Source organism: Leptidea sinapis, chromosome 1 (genome assembly GCF_905404315.1).
Source record: "Leptidea sinapis chromosome 1, ilLepSina1.1, whole genome shotgun sequence".
Classification (NCBI taxonomy): Eukaryota; Metazoa; Arthropoda; class Insecta; order Lepidoptera; family Pieridae; genus Leptidea; species Leptidea sinapis.
Genome location: NC_066265.1, coordinates 12,374,687 through 12,400,672, shown reverse-complemented (window position 1 = coordinate 12,400,672; position 25,986 = coordinate 12,374,687). Strand labels below are relative to the sequence as shown.

The following is a 25,986-nucleotide window of genomic DNA, read 5'->3' as shown; positions in this document are numbered from 1 at the left end:
AATCGGCAAAATAATTACCCTCATACGCACATGTAAGTTTCACTTCAATAAATGATTCTAACTGAATTACAGTTAACAAATGAATATCCAGAGGTATTGCAGTATATTGATGGTATTGGAGTACACTTCTACGGCGACAAAGTGAGCCCTGCACACTATTTGGATATGGTAACGAATAAATACCCCGATAAATTTATTTTGGCTACCGAAGCCTGTGAAGGTGAGTTTAAATGTTTTTTTTTATAAAATTAATTGTTACAATCCTTTCGAACGTCGCTACTGTAAAACTTAATATTCAAATTGTTAAAAGAATTGTAAACTTTAAATTCAAATTCAAATATTTTTATTCATAATATAAGGATGCAAAATAAGTTATTAAACGCCAAAAGCTACCACCCATTCGAAAAAGCATGTCTCAGACCTGAGAAAAACGGGCAAGAAATCAAGCGAGCTGTTATCAATAAAATTTCTTCACAATTTAGTATCGTGTATTTATTATTTAATAGCCTTAAAGCGAAAAAAAAAAATATTATTTTAAATTCTGAAACGCATTTTTGTACATTTTCTGGAATCATGTTGTTAGAACATATGCATCGCCCAAAAAGATTTACTAACTCGACTTTTATTTAGTAGATATTAATTTTATTTTAAATAGTGACACTAGATAATTTTTTCTCTGGTAAATTGTTTAGTTATTATCAAGATAAAGACCGTAGAGACATGTGGTCTCTATGGTCTATAGTAATCTGTGGTCAAGAGTCACTGTTTTCATAAGGTTCTTTATAAAAGAGGCTAAATTCACTTCATTCAGATCTTGGATTACCTACGCATTAAGATGCTTTCTATATTACGGGCCTCAGGCCATATAGGGTGTGTTCCGATATGCACTGCGACCAGTGTACAGTGTGACGTCAATTTAGTATACTGTGAAGCAGTTCCTTTATAGCCAATTATACTGGTTACTATTTAAAACGGAACGCAATCTCGTATACTGTCGCCGCATTTTTTGACGCAGCATTCAAATGAGTGTATTAAAGTTTACTAGTTCATTAAAAAAACTTTTGTTGGAAGTACTGTCAAATTAAAAATATTCTTATTACTGTTTCGGTGCACTCGAGTGGTTTTAACTGATCACGTGATCAAAGTACTGCGAGTACCTTACCTCTAAACCGCCAGTGCTCACAGTAGAATATGGCGGCGATTTATGATGTCATATATTTCCCTAGGGTAATACGGCAGTATACTGGCAGTCCATAACGGAACGAATTATAGCACTGTGCAGTGCTCGTAGTGCATATGGGAACATACCCAAAGACAATAACATAAAAAAAAAAATCTGTGGTGCAATGTGACTTGGACTCTTACGTCGTGTCCATTTTAATCCTCGCCCACCAAACTAATGGTTTTATCATTATGTTTTTTCGACGCTTTATACGTGAATCCGTTTGTCCTCCTCAAAAAAGTACTTCTTTATATGAGAAGAAGTGATAAGACAAACGAGTCATTTAACTGATGGTACGTTTGTATCACTTAAACAGTCTGCCTATTACAATACTTACTTTGAGACGTAAGTTGGTAAGTCTCATTAGTTATTAGCCCAGTTATTTCACTAGCCACGGCTCACTCCAAACTGAAACACAATTGTTCGATATTAGAAGTGGACTGTATATTGTTTGGTAGGCGTAATAAAACCAACTGAGAAAAAAGAACAATGCTTATACCACCGACCTGTACTGCGACTCGCCACAAATAGCATCTAATGGTGCACGGCACTACAGGAACCAACGTGGTTTCAACAATCGAGGCTGAGAACTACGCAAGCCGAAGAAGGGGTGTGTAGGTTAATGCCTTGCGCACACACATACGTGCTAATGCAAAGACCGAATAACAATAATGTTGGCACATTACTTCTTTACGGCAGATGAGAATGGCCTTAAGGCGAAGAGTAAGCAGAAAACACGCAAACATGATGTTTTTAGACAAGTTTTGTGGTGAAAGTATAGCGTTTCGAGCTATGAACACTATTTAATCCTGTTACACATATCCTTAAGTCTTATTTGTAGGTTGCTAATGCTTGCTGTTGGTTATAGTTAACACTGCCGAGCCTTTTTGAACTACCACTTTTCTTTGAAGTTAAACAATTTTTTTTCTCATGGCGTGACGCATTTTTTTGGTGCTTCTCTCAGAAAAGTAATTCTTAAAGCTTGTACTTGTTTGTGTAGGTTCATTTATTCAGATAAGTAGTGAATAACGAGGATTGTAAGCATATAAACTGTTTTCCACCCAAGAATTTTGAAAATATTGGCTTAGTTACGTAGATGGCGCGCCGGCAGCCGTGAACTAATATCGCTCAAGGTCGCTGGCATTTAGTGTCGCCTTAAGTTAAAAAAACAACACCATACAGAACTGACTTATATTTTCTCTCCAAGGAAATTCAAGACCATTGTTCACATTAGTGGAATACATATCGTCTTTTTAATTTACTTAACTTATTATCACCTGTGGGAGGCTCCTTTGCACAGGTTATCGGCTAGATTATGGGTACCACAACGGCGCCTATTTCTGCCGTGAAGCAGTAATTTGTAAGCATTACTGTGTTTCGGTCTGAAGGGCGCCGTAGCTAGTGAAATTACTGGGCAAATGAGACTTAACTCCTTGTCTCAAGGTGTCGATCGCAATTGTAGTGCCGCTCAGAATTTTTGGTTCTTTCAAGAATCATGAACGGCACTGCATTGTAATGGGCAGGGCGTACCAATTACCATCAGCTGAACGAACATCTAGCCTCGTCCCTTATTTTCATTAAAAAAAAAACTTGTCGTATATTTAAATAGTTTTTAATATCTTAAATCGGGCAAACGGTATAGTTTTTGAGGATGTTGAAACTGATAGTGCTGTCAAAATGTAAGTACAAGTTGGCTTCATGAAATTATCAACTTTTTTATCATGGCTATTGTTTTCATGATTCTGCAGTGTGTTGAAGCCGATAATGCTGGACTTTTGAAATTAAATTGTGTGTTCAGCGACACTCCCGAAAATATCGAAAATGATACCCATATGGATTTTATTAAAAATATCACATCATGGATCCTGAAATGGGTGTCATATTTGTAATGATTCAGAATCAGAATATCTTTATTCAATAAAATCTCGAGGATCACATTGAATCGTCACAAAATAAATTATTCTAATATACAAAAATACAAAGTTGTATCCATAATTATACTATTGCACTATATTATACAAAAACTAGTCATAGCTCTATACCGGTTTACAAGAACCTAAAGTATTGTCAAGCTGTCATTGCGAGATGGAGCGACATCTGGCCAAGCTATCTTGGCATTTATAAAATCATCTATTCTATAATAGGCTTCCTTAATTAATTGTTTTTTAATATAAGATTTGAAATGACGAATTGATATTCACTTTTGATGGGAGTTTGTTATAGAAACGCACAGAGTTTCCCATGAAAGAATCGTTAAGTTTTTGTAATCGGTATCTTGGAATCAATAATTTATTCTTGTACCTTGTATTAATGTTATGTATACCATTTCTTTTCAGCAGATTATCTTTATTTCTATACGTGTACAATAAATTTTCATAAATATATCGAGAAGTTACTGTTAAAATATTTATATCTTTAAAACGGTCATGCAATGAGTCGCGAGGTTCATATTATATATGCCACGAATTGCTCTTTTCTGTAAAACAAAGATTTTTTGGATATCTGCTGAGTTACCCCATAGCAGAATGCCATACGTCATAACACTATGAAAGCAGGTAAAGTACACAAGTCTAGCCTATTCTCCGAAAATCTTGAAAATGAAACCCATTTTGATTTTATTGTAAAAGTCACATCCGCCATCTTCGATCTCATAGATGTTAAACTTAAACGGACAAAGTTTAAAAACACATATTGGAAAGTTTCCCGTCAATATTTCAAATAAAATTTTTCAAGGATAATTAAAAAAATAATTATTTCCAAAGAAAACATTCAATAAAATGTTGTTTAAAAATATTACATAACAGTCATCATGTCGGCTATAATATTACATTAGACACTGTATAGCCATCATACATACACTCTAGATAAAAATCTTACGCTTTTTACTTTTTTACGCTCCGCAATTTCGTTCCAAAAATACAGTCGAATTGAGAACCTCCTCCTTTTTTAAAGTCTAACCCCTATTGCTTCAATGGAGTGTATGCACAAGCCTTGTACCTGGCTTAGTTTCTATATACTATGGTTCTAGTTCAGCCGCGATAGTGTAAAGGAAAGAGAAGGAAGAAACCTTCTGTTGACCTCACATTCGGACGGCTACCTAGTTTCCGTTGACGCTCCTCTGGGATCGTCGGACCACAGCCTGATCCGGAGCACCGTGCCGATCACGGGCCTAACACGGCCCCGCTTCTTAGGCTGTCGCCGCGTGTGGCACTATAGGCCAGCAGAGTGGGACGAGTGCTTTTTTGTGCATCTTACCCGTGGAGGCAGATCTGTTTTTCACTGGGAGATCCAGATGCCGCTGCTAACGCTGTTGCTGATGTGCTACTGCAAGGTATGGAACTATTCATTCCATCCTCTTCTGTGCCTATCGGTGGCAGGTCCAAACCATGGTTTGACCGCTCCTGCAAAATGGCCTCTCGCCGAAAGCAGGAGTACTATCAGGCTTGGGTCAATGCGGTGGTATCTAAGGATGTGAATTCCAGCGAACTTAAAAACACTTCAATCATGCCTCCAGGTCCTGCAAAAGAGTTATTGCTGACACGAAGTCAAAGCACATTGGCAGGATTGGCGAGAGACTTGCACGCCTTCCCTCGGGAGCTCGTGCGTTCTGGTCGCTCGCCAAGGCTGTCCAAGGAAACTTCTGCCAGCCAGCCATTCGGCCACTGCACAGGGATGATGACTCGCTGGCCCATGACGTGAAAGAGAAAGCTGATCTCCTGGGCTCCCTCTTCGCATCCAACTCAACTCTGGATGACCAAGGTGCACCACCACTGCATATTCCGCGGTGCGAGTCATACATGCTGGAGGTAAAAATCCGGCATGGCGCCGTGCTTAAGGCGCTTCTCACCTTGGACATTCACAAATCGAGCGGGCCCGATGGCATTCCCCCGATAGTGCTGCGGACATGTGCTCCGGAACTGGCGCCGGTCCTTACCCGTCTTTTCCGGCTCTCCTACTCATCAGGCGTAGTCCGATCACCCGATCCCTAAGAAAGGTGTACGCTCAGATCCGTCCAACTACCGTCGTATTGCCATTACCTCTATTTTCTCCAAAGTAATGAAGTCGATCATCAACCGCCAGCTCTTGGGATATCTAGAGGGGCACCAGCTGATCAGCATATCAATAATATGCTGCAAATCAGCAATATTCATTGCTATGCAGACGACAGCACAGGGTATGCTTCCTACACCGGCCGTGCCAACATGTCCCGGGATAGCGTCAACGAGAACCGGAACAAACTTGTGTCTGTAATCGAGACTATGCTTTGCAAAGTCTCGGAATGGGGCCGACAAAATTTAGTCCTATTCAACCCCAAGAAGACACAAGAAGACACAAAAAAGTCTCCCTTTGTCATATCCCCTCGATTCGAGACCACTCCTCTAACTGCCACAGCCTGTATTGGCATACTTGGCGTCTATATATCGAGCGACGTTCAGTTCCGTGGTCACTTGAAAGAGAAGGCCAAACTGGCCTCAAAGAAGCTTGGTGTACTCAGTAAGGCGAGACAGTACTTCACTAAAAGCCACCGCCTGTAACTTTATATGGCGCAAATTCGGCCTCACATGGAGTACTGTTCTCACCTCTGGGCGGGTGCTGCCCAGTACCAGCTTCTTCCATTTGACCGCATACAACGAAGAGCGGCTCGAATCATCGACGATCAAGTCATCTCCGATTGGCTTGATTCTCTAGCATTGCGTAAAGATGTGGGTTCTCTCTGCATCTTCTACCACATTAATCACGGGGAGTGCTCAGAGGAGCTGTTCGGGTAGATTGCAGCGGCCGAATTCCCTCACCGGACATTACGTGCAAAGTACCATTCGCATCACGTAGACGTCTGGCATTCCACAACCGCGCGTTTTGTTCGAAATTGCTTGCCTCGCACAGCCACTTTGTGGAATCAACTACCGGCAGCGGTCTTCCCGAACAGATACGACTTAGGGACCTTCAAGAAAAAAGCATACTCCCACCTTAAAGGCCGGCAACGCATTTCTTGACACACCTGTTGTTGCGGATGTCCATGGGCGGTTGCCTCACCTCTCCCCATCCCGTGAGCCTCTTGCCCGTTTGCCCCCTCTCATGTAAAAAAAAAGAAGACGTAGTGAAAAGTGGAAAGGGATCCAGGAGAAGAAGGAGAAGCTAGAAGAGAACTAGTGTTCAGTGCGGTGTGATCTGTTGAAGGTACCGCCGCCGACAAGAGAAACAGCGGCAGACGCAGCGATGTGCAAGTTCAGAAAAGTAAACGCAAATAAAGACTCGTTTCTATAACCGGAGTATTATTTCCAATCCCTGACCCACTCTCGTGTCAATACAATTTTTATTAATAAGCATGGAATGTTTTAATAATCCAGGTGCATATCCTTGGGAAACCTCAGTTATATTGGGATCATGGAACAGAGCAAAATCTTATATTACAGATATTATCGAGGTAAGATTTTTTTGTAACTACAATTACTGTTTTATCCACAACCCAGCCAACCAAGTTAATGAACTAACCCAGGTAAGGTCAACCGTTTACTTGGATTAATTCCTTTTTTTCTTCATTATTAATTCTAGCAACAGTATTTCAAAACCAATACGATTTAGGGACGACAGTATCGTAGGAAGCTTCGAGTATCGTCGCACCGAAAATGTCGGTAGCTTGACGAAACAAATTCAAATGTCTTTGTTTAAAAAATTGGATTTTAAATCACCAATATCCGAAACTATCACCTATTTCGTACTAGATATTTTTTATATTAGAATCTCGAAACACATTTGTTTTAGACATTTAATGGATTCATCTAAAAGTATAAATATCAACAAAGGATTTATAACTCGACTAGACCAAGTAGATAGTTAATGTTCGTTCCTGGATTATCACTGTTTCTAAAACATTGTGTCTGTAAACATACATATTGAAAGCGATATACGTCACTCCAATTAACCAGTTGGCTGTTTATTCCCTTTTTTTTATAAAAATAAGGGACGAGACGAGCAGGACGTTCAGCTGATGGTCATTGATGCGCCCTGCCCAATACAATGCAGTGCCACTCAGGGTTCTTCAAAAACCCCAAAAATTTTGAGCGGCATTACAACTGCGCTCGTCACCTTGAGACATAAGATGTTCATAAGTCTCATTTTCCCGGTAATTTCACCAGCTATGGCGACCTTCAGACCGAAAAACAGTAATGTCTACACATTACTGCAGAAATAAGCGCCGTTGTGGTACCCATAATCTAGCCTGGCATCCTGTGCAAAGGAGCCTCCCACTGGTAAACTCTTATATAATAAAAAAATTGTCTGCATTTCAGGACTTAAACCACAACATTGTCGGATGGATAGATTGGAACTTGTGCCTGGACTCAGAAGGAGGTCCAAATTGGGCCAAAAATTTCGTCGACTCGCCTATAATAGTTTTTGCTGACAAACAAGAGTTTTATAAACAACCAATGTATTACGCCTTGGGTCATATTTCTAAGTTCATTCCGAGGCAGTCTTATAGGATTGCTGTCGAGACTTCCGAAGGATCGGATAACAGCGTTGCATTTGTGACACCAAGGAATACTACGGTCATTGTTTTGTACAACGAGTAAGTTTGATAATTTACTTTATTGTGACTCCTTCCTAGAAAATTGTCTAATTTATTCTTTCGACATCTGTTTATTCCGTTACTTTCTCCCATCGAAACAACCCTAGAATTGGCTTTCCATAATATATGTGGAAAGAAAGAAAGAAGAAAGAAATAAAAATCATTTATTCTGCAACTTAAAGTATACAAGTAGACTTATTTATAAATTTATATTAACATGCAGAATAGGAGTTCACCTCAGCATAATACTGGTCACACTCATAGGTGATATGATCTAGCGAAGGTCTAGCGGATTGTCAAACTACTTAAAATTTAAACATGTATGAAGGGTTACCATTCTAAGATAATAATATCACAATAAAAAAATACAACAAAACAAAAATTACATAAAATTTCGTGACCCGACCTAATTCAAGTTAGTAATGTAGTTAAGAACACTAAAATAACAAAAATAATAATAATAGTAACAAGTGAGTACTAGTTTCGTGATTGAATAAGTGCTAATTCTGCTGATATTAATAAGAATCTCTCTAAAAAGAACTCATGACAATAACAGGTCGTATAATTTATTTTTAAACAGCACTAGTGTCAAGTAAAAGAGTTTCCTGTACTTTTTGATGAGTATTAAGGAACTTTAAGCTTACTACGAAAACCTTGTTTATATTGGAGGTTCCTTATCGGAGGGGGGTTATTATTCCATACTTTGGCTGATGAGAATCGGACCAATGTGGCGCCCATGTGGTGTGTATTTCGTTGATTCACACGAACATTAGTATTTTTCGACTTATGTGTTTAACATAAGTCGAAAGCTCTAAAAAGAACTCATGACAATAACAGGTCGTATAATTTATTTTTAAACAGCACTAGTGTCAAGTAAAAGAGTTTCCTGTACTTTTTGATGAGTATTAAGGAACACTTTAAGCTTACTACGAAAACCTTGTTTTTATTGGAGGTTCCTTATCGGAGGGGGGTTATTAATCCATACTTTGGCTGATGAGAATCGGACCCATGTATTTCGTTGATTCACATAAACCTTAGTACGTTCAGACCGAGGTTTATGTGTTCAACATAAGTCGAAAGCAAACTCGCTCTTGACCTCTGGCCTCCAGGGTTCTCCACTATGCCGTGGGAATACAATGAAATAACGCAAGGCCGAAGACCAAAATGGATTAGCTATCACACAGATTAACGTTCTTTAAGTGTCATTTAGTAACAATGAAAAATACTAAGAGTTTTCACCGTATCCACTGATCGTTGTGACCATAGACTTAAAATATAGACTCTATAGCGTAGATACTATATACCACTGACCTGTATAAGTACCACTGGACATGTTGTTCCATATGTTTGAAGCAAATATTGTGCCAATTTCAAGCGCCACTCGCGGGCATCCAGACAACTAATTTTGACGTATAATGCAAATGGCTACGAAGGAATGTACAATACTGTGAAGTATTTTTGCATTTTGAATTAATTTCGTTCGTTTTCGTTAATAACGTAGATACAGCTGGATAGAAAAGGAAATCGAATCGATTGTTACTGTAACCGATTTTTATTCAGAAGTCGTAACCGTTCAGCAACGCTGGAATTAGCTCGATAGTATTTGATGGTTGTGACCATGATTCAAACAATTTGATCAAAATATCGTCTTCTAATATAAAATTTATTATCGTTAGAAACAATAATAATAATAACCTGTTATAATCTTAACAATATTATATCATACTGGTGCCTTACAATCTTCCTTTAACTTAAGTGAAGGCATCAAGAAATACACGGGGTACACTAAAAGTTTTGCACTCCTAGCTAATCGGAACTATTTGAATTTCGAATGTTATATTTTTTGAAACGTTGCAACCTTCACAGTAATAAAAAAACTTCGCGAAAGACGACCAAAAAGCCGCGTTCTCCTACATGATGACAACGCTTCTTCACACACGGCCATCAAAACTAATTCATTTTTAACTTCCGAAAAAGTAAAACTCGTCACCCATCCTCCACATAGCCCCGACCTAGCACCCTGTGATTTCTGTATTTTCCCCAAAATCAAAGATTTGATGAGAGGTTTCACTTTTACCAATTCCTAAGAGGCAGTGATAGCGTTCAATCAGCACGTAGAAAACCTGCCTACAGATCTGTGGTTCTTCTGTTTTAAAAAAATGGTTCGATCGCATGTTAATTATGTAAAGGAGAGTATTTTGATATTGTTGTTGTTGTTGATGTTGTTTTTTTAAGTTCCGCAAAACTTAAGTGTGACCTTCGCGTAACATCTAATGCTTTTGTTAAACTTTGCAGTGATGATGAGAAAACTATTCACATAAAATGTGGCGAGAAAGCTTTACAATTGAAACTTGAGAAGAGATCAATAGTAACGGTGGAATTATGTAACGCCGATACATAGAAGTGCGAATCAAGACATATTTATATATATTATCATACTTTAAATTTATTGCGTGTGTTATGTATTAATTAAAACTCATAATCATTTAAACATGTTGTCATTAACTTATATTAATTTACATTTATTTTTGAACAAACTTTGGTTTCTTTTGTGTAAGTGTATCACGTTTCATCTTCTTACAATTACCTCTTTATCTTTTTTCTATCGACTAAAAGCAATTAGTTTCATCTTCTACCATTCATGTATATAATGTGGGGGGCACTGCATTGCCCCCACCAAGTCGAACAAAAACAGCGGCACGGCCGTCTTTTACTCGAAGCAGTTCAGGCCAGTTTCATCCACCAATAACTTCGTTGTGTATAAAACTAGCAGCCCGAATTTCTAGTAACCAAGCTTTCATTGTAAGAACAATATATATTTCAAATAAATTAAATTTGAACTAGTACTTTAAGAATTATAACTAGTCAAAGTTTCTTAATGTTGCCACTCACTGTCCGATTATCAAAACTCTAAGGCACTTCTTGCAGACATAAAAGCTTCAAACTCAGAATACAATAACACTGTTATTAATATACGCGAATTAAAGTTATTCTAAATTTAAAACTTTTTGTCTTGTCACTACACAATTACGAGAAGTAATTTTAAGCTTGGAATAAGTTTTCGTTGTATTTATTTATGAAGCTATAAAATATTATAAGGATTACAGCTCAAATAGTAGTTTCGAGAATCACAAGTCTGAGCGGCATACATCTATATCTAATTAATGTCATCTTTCGAAATATTAAAGCACAATTCTCAATTTGTCAATACAATAGACTAACGGCCATTTTCAATAACCTATCTATCCTTAGTTTAACTTACTAGAGGTAGACAAATCTATCCTTTTACGCATACTTACATTTCAATAACCTATCGACTAACGGTCGTTCCCAATATTCAGTCTATCTCTTACTTGAGATAAAAATCGTAACTATCGTTGTCTTTTCTGTCCCAATAAACTTATCGACGGTAACTCACCTTATCCGTACACGCTGTCTGTCAATGGGACGATGTATAGTTTACCAGCGATAGAAGTTTGTATGGAAATTGCAATTCACTCGTCCCAATATAAGGCGATAAGAATGACTTATCGGTTATATTGGAACGCCTTCAGATTATTGACAGCTAATTACTGACAGTAAAAGGTAGTAATTGATCTCTATCTGTAGATAGTATATTGGGAACGGTTGATAAAGCATTTGACTATAACTATATTGCATATAACTATGGATAGATAAGAGATCTTGTCATTAAACGGTGACAGCAATGTATCCATAATTAGAGAAACGTTATTGAAAACGGCCGTTAGAAGCATTTTCCGGCGAGACTTGTCAAAAATTGCAACATCAAAGCCTCCAAGAAACACCCATAGAGACAAGGAGTGGGCTTTGAGAATAACTGTATGTAGCTTCACTCAAATAATAGTATCGGAAAAGTAAAAGAGGGAGGCTACCCACAAAAATAAGAAAAGCTCATCAAAAAAAGGGAGTGGGCTTTAGAAAATGCATTGTTTTTCTTGTTCAAGAAGTAGAAGTTACAGGAAATGAAAAAATTAGGACTATCTGCAAAAATAAATGAGATGCCATCAAAAATATTACTCATTAAAAAACCAAGTCTCGCAACTCAGTTCAGCAACAATAGAAAAAGTTGTGTGATCCATGTAACACAAATTGGTAAATTTATTCAGTCCCAATTTATGGTTCCTTCTGCCTTAAATTATTACGTAATTAGCTGACCTAGCAACAACCTATACTGACCATATCAATATTAAAATTCTTTTCAAATTTTAAATAAAATTTGGAAACCTGTTATTACTTATTCATCTACTTTTATGCAACTTCAGATACATATAATTTGGTCTTTTAGTCTTCAGATCATCTTTCTTTTCTGTTGGTTTCTGGATCTCATTGTGTCTACAAGTCCCGAAAACGGCGCTTCAACCAGAAGCCATAGGATGCTTCCCATGATATAAGAGATAAAAACATTGCCCAATGTAACCTGCGCCTGAAAAATTAATTAATTATTACATTTAATGACTAGATGAAAACGTAAATATGACTTGTTATTCATAGTTAGTATCAAAGCTCTTTCGTATTTATCAACCAACTCAGTCTTAATATCACCTCAGTCTTAATATATCTAACTATACTAACCAAGTATAGGTGATTCGATTGAACCAGTAAACTGCTTCCTGCTATCATACGGAAGACAGCTTGATGAACTATGAAGGCACAATAGGATATTCGATATAAGACCTTCCACACTGGAGCTTCAAGAAATCCACGATATGTATCTAGAAATAGAAATATAAGGACATAACTTAAAAACATTGTTTTTGTTTAAATTTATTATTAAATGATTTATTACCGGAAGCTCTGGGTATTTTTTAACCCGGAGCTTTTTAGTCTTTTTCGATAAGACAGTTAACTGACATAGATACGGCGTGACTAGTTTAGATAGTTTCCTAATAATATGTCCTATGGTATTGATCCATACCATCAATGCAGCAATTAATAATATCTTTGTACTGCAAAATTGTGCTATTATGATATTGAATCAAAATTTAAAACGATAAACATTTTAACTGAGAGGCAACCCTCTCAATATATTCTTTATAATGCTATTAGTGAACCCGACAGACATTGTCCTGTAGACACATCTTAAATTTGAATAATCAGGCCAGCCGTGTAGGAGGAGTTCAGTTACAACAGACGCACAAAATAAATATATATATTAAGATATGTGTACAATATAAGCAAATTTTCTAAAAACTGTAATAATCATAACTTTAACACCAGGAACAGAATGTATTATTAACTTGTTATATAAATACTTGGTAAAATCGAGTTAATCATTTTTTCACCTTGAGCTCTTTAAGTATCGAGACGTTTGTGCGGCGTTGTGTCCAAGATACTCGTAGCATTTGTAATAAAGGTTACTTTGACATAAATTACTTTCTTAATAATTATACCACAGATTGGATATTGAGCAACCGCCCTCAGGCTATTTAAGTAATTACTTTTATTGTAACTAGTCAATATATAGACGGATTTTTTTTATACAGTGTATTTAGATTGACGACCATCAATTCATTATTATAATTTGCCAAAACGATCGTCTTGTTGCCAGGTGAATCGATGATGAATAAATCACTTCTTATAGGATTAAAATGCGTGTCATTTCAACTGTGGTTTTAAAAGTTAAATTTTTATTATTATTTTAGCTAACCCGACATTTCGAGGCCTTTCCAGATCACATTTTCAGGGGGACTGCAGTTGAAATGAGTCAAGATAGTATTTGTCATAGTTGTTAATAGGATATAGTATAGTTCTTTATGAAGTTAAGCGCCATTAATTGCTTCGGAGGTGATATTTGCTCTAGACACACAGTTTTTGGCAAAATTTACTGACAGAGTCCTCTTATTTCGTGGTAGGAATGTGTAATTGCAGCAAAGTGATGATTCGTCTGTCTTAGCCCGGGAAATGCGATTGTTACGCGAGGAGATTTCGGCATTTCGATCAGAACTATCCCGCCTTACAAACGTGGTAGATGATTGCTGTAAAAGACTTGATGGCATAAAGGCGAGAATATCGAAGCTTGAGGAGCATAGTTCTAATGAAATGCAGTCCGCGGTGTCCGTCTCGGTAAAAAACCTACAAAGGCGTCTAAACGAATGCGAACAGGAGGGCTTATAAACCATTTAGATATAACTGGCATTCCAGAGAACTCAGGGGAAAACACCGTACACCTAGTATTAACCCTTGCTCAAAAGATAGGTGCTGATATGGATGAAAACGATATAGTAAGTGCGCATCGCATCGGGCGCGTACCGCGATCTACAACCGGCGGCGACGCGAGCGCGGACCGTATTTTTATTTTATTTAGCTAGGCAGCAGGGAAACGAAAAAAAATGGCGTTTTATCTGGACGCGTGGGGGTCGAGTCTATGTAAGGCGAGATTCAAAAGCGAAGTCCTTTAACATCCGTTCAGAAGAAGATCCAAGCTTTTTGGATGCAGTCCGGTTTAAAACTTACAGTAATTATTTATTATATATGTGTTTTATTTTTAATATTATTTTTGGTCTGTTTTGTGTATTTTGTTTTCTTGTCGGGTTATTATTTCTATATTTTCATATTACCGAACTCAGAATCATTAATCTTTTGTTGTTTATATCATTATTATATTTTGTTATTGTCGAATTTAAGTATAATATGTTACAACTTAGTGACATTTTCTTGCTGTACTTCTTACTGTAGTTTAATTGTAATATTTTTGAGATGGTTATATTACGTTTGCACACGTTGTAAAAATGAAACGAAAGTTCATATACCTTTTCTGAAATTTTCATACTATGTTGATATGATTTTAATCTTGCCAAATAATGTAATTTTCTTGTCCAACAAATACTTTTTAGTGAAAATATTTTTTGATTTATTGAAAAATCTATGTATAACTATAATCTCGTTTTACATCGAAGCAGTCGTGTGGCAGTATTTTATATCAATATTATTCTTCTATAGAGAATCGTACTATAATTTTTATATAACTGATTTGATGGGAAATGGGAAAATAGAATCAATATCAGCTTATCCTTATTATTGTGACTCGAGACTGGAGGGAGACCAAAACAATATAAAACTTTTCAAATATTCCTTAGGTTACTGTTTAGATAATTGCTCCTTGAATGCGAACACCACAATTGTGATTCTTGTATTCAAATATGGGTAAAAACAAAAATACCTATTTGAAAGTTGGTCTCCTAAATCCGGGCTCGCTAAGCACTAACCATGAGGAATTTATTGTGGCAATGGAAAGACACGCTGTAGATGTAATGGCCATTAATGAAACTTGGTTGAAAGATGGGGAAGAAGGTCGTGCACCTTTAGTCCCAGGTTATAGACTAAAACATATCCCACGTCCTATAAGTGTCCGAACACGTGGGGGAGGTGTAGGATTTTACCTAAAAAGGGGTCTCAATGTACGTATATTTCCACACCCACCAAGTCCACAAGTTGAACTGCTATGGATAAAGTTAAATCTTAGTAGAAAATCTATCATTATAGGTACGGCTTATCGACCTCCTTAGATGGATAGTAACGTGTTTTTGGACGCTTTATCAGAATCTATAGGATCTTTTGCATGGTGTGATCACATCATATTACTGGGCGATTTCAATATAAACCTTCTGAATCACGACCACACTAACACAATTAAATTACATCAATTCACACAACGCACGAATCTCACTCAATATATTACTGAACCTACACATTTTACTGACAATAGTCAAACGCTACTAGACCTAGTATGTACCGACGCTCCAGTCCACAACATCACTGTTGATCATATTGAAGTACTTAGCCATCACGCTTTTATATCCTGCACACTAAAAATTATGAAAGAAAAATTTAAGCCTAAATGGATAACCTATAGACCTATCAAACTTTAAATTAGACTACATCTGCAAACTCAACAACGTTGGTGACATGGTACAGAGTCTAAACCAATTGATAATTACCCTTTTTGACTCCTATGCACCCGTAAAAACTATTTATATCAGGGAAAAATCCTATCAGTGGATCACGTACAACATCAAACTGATGATGAAAAAACGCGATGAAGCCCTAGCCTTATCCAAAAGAAATATTCAGCATAGACCATACTATATTGAGCTTAAAAAATTTACTAAAATGGCAATAGAGAGGGAAAAGGCTGCATATTTTAATAAATACATTAATTCGAATTTAGATAAACCTAAGACTCTTCGGAAGGATAAAACACCAAGTACGCATCAAGCCGCAAAAAGAAATCGCTCTACCGTCACACCTTAATGATCCGGATACTATTAATACTCATTTTCTAATTGTAGCAGTTAACCAAATTTCTACTGCTGATATAATTTTTTTATGAATAACTCATACAATAAAACCGTTTTTTGTTTTGAACCTGTATATGAGTCTACAATTTTGAAAATTCTAAGAACACTGAAATCTCAAGCAATTGGTAGTGACGGTATTTCTCTCGAAATGCTACGCCTCATTTAAGCTGACATTTTGCCAGTCCTGACACAGATAGTCAATAACTCTATGACCACAAGCACGTATCCGGATCAATGGAAAAAAGCTATCGTTCGTCCACTAAACAAGATTGCAAATCCCTTAGACTTCCGAGACATTCGACCAATAAGCATTCTCCCATGTATGTCTAAGGTATTAGAAAAAGTTGTACATGGCCAAATTATGACGTACTTGGAAACTAATGGCATACTTCCAAGCCTGCAATCTGGGTTCAGAAGGGGTAGGAGTACCACCACCGCATTGATAGACGTTGTGGATAATATTTTGCTATCACAAGACAAGGGTGAGTGCACCGTGTTAGTCTTATTAGATTATTCCCGTGCTTTCGACACTATCAATGTGGAATTGCTGCTTTCTAAGCTTGTCTATTATGGATTCAGTGATCATACTGTATTGTGGTTCAAAAGTTATTTTGGAAATAGGTACCAGAGCGTTGCTGTTTGAGACGATAGTGGAAACACACGTTATTCCCGATATAAGCCGATATCAAGAGGTGTACCGCAAGGATCTATTCTTGGCCCTTTACTTTATAACCTTTACACTGCTGATATCATAAATAATATAGAGCACTGCAAGTATCACATATACGCGGATGACATACAGCTTTACATTTCGTTTCCTACAGATCAGACTCAAGTAGCCATACATCAGTTGAACGCTGATCTACAACGAATTGCTGAGTGGTCGGAACGAAGTGCTTTAGCCTTGAATGCAGATAAGACTAAATATATGATTCTTGGTACACCTTCTCTTATAAAAAACTTTGAACAAGCTAATCCATTGATACATATTAAGGGAATATCGCTGGGACGCGTGAATGAATCTCGGAATCTTGGCATTGTGTTCGATGAAAGCTTAAGGTTTGACAAACATATCGACCAAGTAATATGCAATTGCTTTTATCGCCTAAAATTACTCTACCGTATTAGAAATGACATCACTCCTAAACTCCGGCAGAAGCTATGTGATGCACTGGTGCTTTCTAAATTAACCTACGGTGATACGGTTTATGGCGATCGCATACTTGTTCGTACACAAAATTCTATTCAGCGCATTCAAAACGCGTGTGCTCGCTATTGCTGGGATATTCCACCACGATCCCACATAACACCATATCTAAACGATGCCAAAGTTCCCAATATGGAAAGTCGTAGGCGCACGCGTTTTGCAGTTTTACTCTTTGGAGTTATAAAATATCATATGCCTCCTTACCTATATAAAAAACTGTCTTGGCTAGGAGATAAAAACAGGGCCTATAGTACCAGAGCATCACACTGGATGCTAGACGTGCCTAAACACCATACAGCTGCCTTCAGAGGTAGCTTTCGTTATAGCGCGACCAAATGCTGGAACAACCTGCCTCCACCATTGCGTGACCTCACTACAATTTCAAACTTTCGAGTAAAAATGAAGAAATACGTAATGGCGAGTCAGATTGATTCAGCTCTGGTTGCTTAAAAATAATAGGCATTAAAAATACTAGGTTGGACTTTTCTTTGTTTTTTTTTTTATTATATAATATTATATTGTGATAAATATTTATAATTTATTACTCAGCACCGCAAGGTGAAGCGTCAAACGGGAGCTACTGAAAATCAGTGCGGTGACACCACAATTGTCACAGGTAACCTGAGTAGCATCCCTTTTGATACACACTGCCACATAGCTGCTATATTATAATATCTTGGTAAAGTTATTTATTTATTCTTTGTAAAATATGTTCTAGGTTAGTTTTAGTTATAATTTTTTCTTTTTTTCTTATTCTTATTTTTGTAGCAATGTAATGTTTCATGTGTGTGTCAAATAAAAGATATTATTATTATTATTTAATTTAGAGATTATTGTGTCCCAGGTGTTAAATAATTTTAGATCGTCATCTCTATTGAAATTTGGGTGTTTCTTGGGAGAAATCTTTTCCCTTTAGCAAAACTTTCGGTTGTTGGAAGCGGATGTAGTAGTTTGATGATGTTAAAAAATACTATGTAGTTACGTAACATTTTTTTTGATATTTTTTTTCTTGATACCTAATATTTGCAATTGTATTTGAAGTTGGTGTGAAGTTGACCATAATTCGTAGTGGAAGATTTGAAATATTGGTGTGATTTATGGTCTGTGGCCTCGCGTACCCCAATATGAACCATTTGTTGGGGATCCAGTGCTCTGTAAACAGCTAGATCATTTGGTACTGCGTAGAAACGTCAATTCATTGTATGTTTTCTACCGCATTTATCACGGAGACTGTTCCGTAGAGCTATTTCACCTGATTATTATCACAGAGTTCTACATCCCCTTCACCTGGATTTGGAGCGTTCTTCAACCGTGCCATTTTCAAAAAACTCTCTGCCACATACAATCAAATAAGAATAAGTTGCATGGCTTGCGTTTTGTGTTTGCGTTTCCAGGATGATACGACGTGGTTACCTTCAAAAAAGTGCGTACACCTTCCGTAAAGGCTGAGATGCTGATTTCTCTGGTAATGCAGTGGAGTATGTGGGCGGTAGTGTAATACGATCGTTTGTCCGTGATAAAAGAAAACTATAACCTCCTTTGAAGATTGAAAGCCAAGTTTACCTTCATATTTAAAGATAGCACCAAAAATAATAGCAGCCATCCAAACAGCAGGTGCAGGTCTTAAGATTGAAGCTATCATTGCACGACTATATACAGACAGTGGTGCCTCGGTGTACTGGGTATCACTTGCCATGACAGTTAGAAGCACGAAGAACGGCAGTAAATAGTAAATAAGTTGATATTTCTGAAACAACATAAAATTTAAATTCGAATAGAAATACGCATATTGGCAATGAAAACATGAAAGCTTGAATCAAGAAGAATTTTACCAGAGAAAGGCTTCTAAGGACAGGATAGTAACATAATGGTACATTACATTGTAAGTATTACAGATAATGATATACAAGGTGAAACTAAATGGGTATACTATGCTTTGAACCAGACATTCCCTTGGTCATCTCTAATGACTATGTGAAGTCAGAAATGAATTAGCATTCTAATTTAATACAATGTTTAAAGTGCTAAGTTTTCGCAAAAAGTATGATTCCCTCAACCCTAATCAGCTGTTTTTTTGAACTCTCTTTGACCTTAAACAGATGAAAAACGAAGATGTGACATGATATCAGATAATAGTAAAATGCCTACGATTCTTTGCAGCTGTGAAGCAATTTGTGTTATCATTTTGCCATGAAGACAAAGTTATTTTATATGTGCATTTTCTTTAGCTGACATTGAAAATACTTCTCAATTTGTATTTACTGTAGTTATGTATTACCCAATAAAGATTTTTTTAATTCTAATCTTATTATGAAACTATGTTATGTTAGTACATATTTACTCTGATTTCCGCGAGTGTTACAAATTTAAATAAAACTCGTTTAAAAGATAAAAACTAGTGTAATTGTAACTGTATTTTTACATTTTGTATTTTTTTAAATATGTTAGGTTGAAAAGATCGGCCTGTCTGCGTTAATACTCTTTGAATTGTGCTTTGAAACACGATATTTACTGCTCTGTGTGTGTGTAAATGTCTATTCTAAAGGCATATACACAAACTTCAATGTAGAATTATTTGAAGTTTTCTTCAAGTTACATTGAAAATAATTCCAAATTTGTAATTGTAGATTATGGGTACCACAACGGCACCTTTTTCTGCCGTGAAGCAAAAATTTGTAAGCATTATTATGGTTTGGTCTGAATGGCACTGTAGCTGTTCTTATTACTGGGCAACTGAGTCTTGACATTTTAATTCAAAAATGTTTTATCCAATAAAGATAATTCTAATAGACTCCTATTAAGAAATTGTTCTTCACGGATTTTTTTTGTCAAATATGGATCTTTGACCATCCTCATATTAATAATATGTACTCCATTCCCGGACCGGGTTTTGTACCCGGCCTGGGTATGGAATGGGGCAGTTATTGAGTTTTTTGTAGGAAATTTCTCACTAGCAGCCCATAATTCAGAAATGTAGATGCTCGCCCCCTATTACGTGGGAATTAAACATAGTGAAACGTGGGTGGAAAAAATACACCTCTAACCCTTCAGGAATACAGACGTGAAACTGTGTAATGTTATGTAATTTCTTATTTTGTTTATTTGTTTCAATAACAGGAAGTAAAAAATTAATGAATAATAACATAGACACAAGCCACATTTCATGTAGTGTGCATACTCCTTAATCATAGATTATTGTTTATGTTTAAGTCCATAGGTAGGTGACCTCAGTCTCATTCAACAAAGGCCCCGCCTAAAACTGGCAGTCTCTTTAAATTTAGGGTTGTCTAAGAAAATAAATTGAAAAATAATATTTTTATTTCGTAGGGAAGTCTTTTTCTTTTTTTTTTATTTATTTATTAAAACTTAAACATCACCATACTATTGCATATGACCCAAATAACGTACCATTGAAGGGATGTTATTATACCCTTTCTGGTTCACGTTGTATATAGGCAAGTGACTGGAGAAGCTAAGCCAGAACTGTAACTAAGTTACACTCCAGTCATCACTGAAACGGCCAGCAAAAGGATTTGATGGACGAATGTAGCTGTGATGAAGCCGAGGCACACATACGTAAGTCCATCCATGCCTAGTTGTAGCCAAGGCTTGTATAGTACTTTTCCCAAATAATGCGCGGCCAATCCCAATTAAACCTAAACGGCTGTTCTCGCCTCTTGGGTTTGAGGTAAGTTCATCAGCAATTGTCTTCATTTAGATTTATGTTGTTCGAGTTTTAGGGGCTACCTTCCCCTCTTAAAATATCTGTAAGAACTGGAGGTTATATAAACAAAATCTGATTCTTTTGACTTTAATGAGTACCCAGTAGAATTTATTTACTTAACTTCTTATCTTATTACTTTTCAACATTAATGACGAACAACGAAAAACAATATTTTTTTCCGCGTTAAAGTATTAATTTTTTTAATAAATATTTTTCTGTTTCCAGTTCGAAATTCAAATAAAGCCTTTGATAATTTACCTCCTTGGTTTCCATGCTTCGGAGTTCATTCATTCATTCATTCATTCGTGAGATCTTTCCATTGATGTTCCATTATTAAATTACACGACAGATATGAGTTTACTGTGTAATTTATAATAATGATAAAATTTATTTTCAAATAACTACAGACATGAGACATAGATGTGAGAAACTTAATATTATTGTACCGTTAAATTTAAAGTAGGTATAATCGTGATTAAAAAAACATGTTACTATGGAACGCATCTTATCTATAGATTGGAAGTATTTGTGTGACAGATGAAGGTGCTCTGTAGTCTGTGGTTATAACGTAGGACTCAGTTTAGCGCAACACTCCAAGAAAAAAGCGATTATACTTCGTCGCCCAATTGTAATTACTATTTCAAATTTACGTTTACGTTTATTCAAACTGCACGTTTCATATTAAACTAAATTTCAATTGTATTTAGGCAGTCCCGCCTCTTATTGTGTAGTATTTACATCCTCTTTGTTCGCCTTAGAATAATATATTCTACGTACAGCGACCATCGGTTTCATTACGATGTTCGAAGAAAAATTAACTGTTTGAGTTTATTTTGCCATTACATCCCACAAAATTTTGGAGGCTCGTCCGGGATTGGCAAAATAAAATTAAACATGACGAACAGGGGTGGGCCTTAAAGTGACGTTTTCAGAAAACTGTAGTAAATTTATTGAATTAGGCGTTACTTTGCGGAAATCCATAATTATACAAATGAATTAAGTTTTCTTTGGTGTTAATTCCGCCAATATTTGTTTTTAAAAAAATCGACACGTGTTTCGCCTCTACACGAGGCATCCTCAGGACGTGTTGTCTCGCCAAAATCTGGCACGAGACTCAACTCAATTCAACTCATCTTTGAGTTAAAGAAAAAAGAAAACTTGAATCATTTGTAGAAAACTTTAGTGCCATCTGTTAGTTGGCCCAAAAATGAAAGCTTTGTCAGCTGTCACTCGCTTTGAAACCTTTCAACTTTTCTTTATTTGTGTCACTGCCCACTGGTCACAAAATGGCGGCTACTTATAGCGTTTACGCATATATTTGCTCTCGTGTTCCATTTTGCATATTTACACTACTAAATCCAACCTTTATGTTCTATGTTGTGTCAAATTTAAATATCTAACTCTACGCGCAATTTCAACAAGGTAAAAAATTGCAATACCTGCATTAAAAAGTAGAGTTAGTTATTTAATTGCGTCACAACATTACAAATGAATTTTATAATTTCGAGCTTATATATAGTTATTTTCGGGGCCAATCTCCAGATGGCGCTACTTTTCAAATAGAGAGCTCATAATGCGTAGAGAGGGCACTCTTTTCCCTATATATTATTATACTCTTTGATGACGAATAAGAAGTGCTTTTCATGATTTATCTACGAACTATGGACATCGGCTACGATTTCCGCTTAGAGGTGAAAAATAAAGGACACATGGAAGATATTTACGATTATCTATCGGTGTCTGAAAGCTGTGAGCTAAAATAAAAAACGAACGAAAATTAAAGATGTACGGCGAACTGACGAGGCACGCATTCATTGCTATATCTAACTTATCTTCTTACCAGTTTACCAGTGGGAGGCTCCTTTGGATACCGGCTAGATTATGGGTACCACAACGGCGCCTATTTCTGTCGTGAAGTAGTAATGTGTAAACATTACCGTGCTTCGGTCTGAAGGACGCCGTAGCTGGTGAAATTACTGGGCAAATGAGGCTTAACATCTTATGTCTCAAGGTGACGAGCGCAATTGTAGTATCGCTCCTGTTTCGTCTTGTCCTTTATTGTAATAAAACAATGCATACACTCTTCTCTCCAACTTATATATGAGCACTTGCAGAGTATGAAAAAGGGGCTTATAATCGCAATCAGACTTATCGTTATTTACCACCTGAATCTCCAACATCGCAACGCACACTAAAGTAATAAACCTGGCCTGTTTCCATCGTTTGTCAGCAGCAAGAGACTCTATATAAATGATCCAAGTTTAACGCTTAGCTTAACCCGTTAACTTACCTTATATTTGCTAATTTCGAATTTGTTACGCTGTAGATGGTATACAAACAGTCCCATAGAAAGGCCAATGATGAAGCTAGTTAAGTTATTCTGAGCTGGTGCATGTATGAACCCAAGGGCATCAGTTAGCAATCTGCGTACGGATCTAAAAGAGACAAAATATAAAAATAAATAATGTTTTCTGTAGTATAAGAAATTTTAAATACCAGTTACAAGTAGTTAGTCATTGATATATTGGTGATTACTTAACCGAAATCTATTATTTTTTGACTCAGAATAGTATATTGTGCAACTCAACAAGCTTTTGTAACTTAAATTATAATTTTATTTATTAAATTAAAATGTCAGACGCGTCAACCTCAATTCAGTTTTGATATTTCGATTGTGTTTTTTTTGTTATTATTTTATTTATTTTAGCAATTTTATCTAAATTTGCGTGTGCCAAGTATAATTTGCGTGTAGTAAACTTTTTGCAATCAAATAACAGTTTCAGTTACAAAAAAACTCTCGCGTAATTTTAAAATGGGCGAACGGATCTTTTTCAACCGCAACAGCGAGCGCCAGGACTACTACTTCTTTTCCCGCAATAGTATTACAAATACCTATGTAATATTCAAAATAATTCAATCAATAACATTTCCGTAATATGACAATTGTTCATACAATGAGCGGTTGCGGGGTGTAATAATTTTTATTATTGAGTTGTATCAAAATATAACCACTAGCGACATCTTGTCTATTTTAAATACATTGATATTATGTTTGTGTGACTCTGTAAGTTTTTGTCGAGGACCGGAGGCCATTCCCAAACCAACAAAATATGAGAGCGGTATTGAAAGAGAAACTACCCCAGGAGGGTACCGGATCTTGTAGAGCCGGAGAATCCCTCCCCGAGCATTCGCGCTCGGGCTGCCCCTCGTATTCTGGGGAGGGCACAGTACCGCGTATGTCACAGGACAAACAGGGCAGCAACACCACGGCACCCCGCTCCACGGTTAACGTGGACTTTTGTAACATCCGGGGAATTCACTCCAACTTAAACGCCGTCCACCACCACCTTGAGACGGCGCAGCCGGCCTTGTGTTTCCTTACGGAGACGCAGATATCTCGACCTAGCGATACGTCATATTAAACGTATCCCGGGTACAAAATTGAGCATAATTTCACGCCTCATGCCGGGGTATGTGTGTACGTTAGGGAGGATATCTGCTGTTGCCGTCTCGGCAATTTTGAGGGTAGGGACCTGTCCACTCTCTGGCTCCGCGTTGATTTAGAGGACTGCGTCCGCATCTATGCGTGTGTCTACAGGTCCCATAGTGGTAACGCAGAAACGGATCACCTCATGGGCTGCGTTCAAGCGGCATTTGATGACGTGCTTGCTCAGATCCCCTCCTCTGAAATCGTAGTCTTGGGTGATTTCAACGAGCACAATGCCGAATGGCTTGGTTCACGTACTACAGACTACGCAATGCGATCTGTGCATAATTTTGCATTGGCGTATGGTCTGTCCCAATTAGTTGAGTCGCCAACGCGGCTCCCGGATGTGGATAGCCACATGCCGTCCTTATTGGATCTTCTGCTGACTACACATCCCGATGGTTACCAGGTCTCTGTTGACGCCCCTCTTGGAACGTCCGACCATTGCCTGGTCAGGAGTGTAGTGCCTATCCGACGCCAACGTCGCAAACCACCAGCGACCCGCCGCGTATGGCACTACAAGTCGGCAGATTGGGATAGGATGCGTTCGTTTTTTGCATCCTACCCTTGGGGCAGGGTTTGTTTCCTTTCGGATGATTCTAGTGCCTGTGCCGTTGCAGTAGCCGATGTGATACTGCAGGGCATGGATATTTTTATACCAAGCTCTGTAGTACCGATCGGTGGCAGATCACAGCCCTGGTTCGATGCGTCAGTTAAAGCAGCATCTGACTGCAAAAAACGGGCGTATCGAACTTGGGTTTCGGCGCTGGGCTCAAAGGATCCGAACTGCAAAGTTCTGAAGAGGAAATATAACCGTGCCGCCGTTGCACATGATGAATGACACTCTCGCCCATACGGCAAAAGAGAAAGCCGATCTCCTGTGCACTCTTTTTGTCTCCAACTCGACTCTTGACGACAACGGAAAAACACCGCCGACCATCCCGCGATGTCAGAGCTCCATGCCTGAAGAACAGTTCCGACAGAAGACTGTTAGGCGAGCTCTGTTTTCGTTGGACGTCAGGAAGTCGAGCGGGCCGGATGGCATTTCTCCAATCGTGCATAGAACGTGTGCCCCTGAGTTGACGCCGGTGCTAACGCGTTTATTCCGGCACTCTTATTCAAAAGGCGTAGTCCCTGATTAATGGAAGTCAGCCCTTGTCCATCCAATCCCAAAAAAAGGAGACAGTTCGGATCCGGCAAACTACAGGCCTATTGCTATTACCTCCCTACTCTCCAAAATCATGGAGAGCATAATTAACCGCCAGCTCTTGGTATACCTTGAGGGTCACCAGTTGATCAACGACCGGCAATACGGCTTTCGCCATGGTCGGTCGACTGGCGATCTTCTGGTATACCTAACACATAGATGGGCGGCGGCTATTGAAAGCAAGGGGGAAGGCCTGGCAGTTGATCTGGATATAGCGAAGGCCTTTGATCGTGTATGGCACAAGGCGCTCCTC

General features: G+C 37.6%; 2 protein-coding genes across 4 annotated transcripts in view; one reads left to right on the top strand and one right to left on the bottom strand.

Annotated features, from left to right (window-relative positions):
• The window catches only part of LOC126966769 (lysosomal acid glucosylceramidase-like), a 30,534-nt gene extending 20,253 nt beyond the window's left edge, over window positions 1-10,281 (top strand). For both annotated transcript variants that reach the window (XM_050811051.1, XM_050811050.1), the window contains exons 9-12: window positions 73-220; window positions 6,571-6,647; window positions 7,513-7,790; window positions 10,086-10,281. In XM_050811051.1, the coding sequence (XP_050667008.1) occupies window positions 73-220; window positions 6,571-6,647; window positions 7,513-7,790; window positions 10,086-10,191 (609 nt within the window). In that variant the 3' untranslated portion in view covers window positions 10,192-10,281. The remainder of the gene's footprint in view (window positions 1-72; window positions 221-6,570; window positions 6,648-7,512; window positions 7,791-10,085) is intronic.
• LOC126966636 (nose resistant to fluoxetine protein 6-like) overlaps window positions 7,938-25,986 on the bottom strand; it is a 77,246-nt gene continuing 59,197 nt past the window's right edge. For both annotated transcript variants that reach the window (XM_050810807.1, XM_050810800.1), the window contains exons 10-13: window positions 23,330-23,474; window positions 18,879-19,062; window positions 12,384-12,523; window positions 7,938-12,234 (exon numbers count right to left, since the gene is read on the bottom strand). In XM_050810807.1, coding sequence (XP_050666764.1) covers window positions 12,100-12,234; window positions 12,384-12,523; window positions 18,879-19,062; window positions 23,330-23,474 — 604 coding nt within the window. In that variant the 3' untranslated portion in view covers window positions 7,938-12,099. The remainder of the gene's footprint in view (window positions 12,235-12,383; window positions 12,524-18,878; window positions 19,063-23,329; window positions 23,475-25,986) is intronic.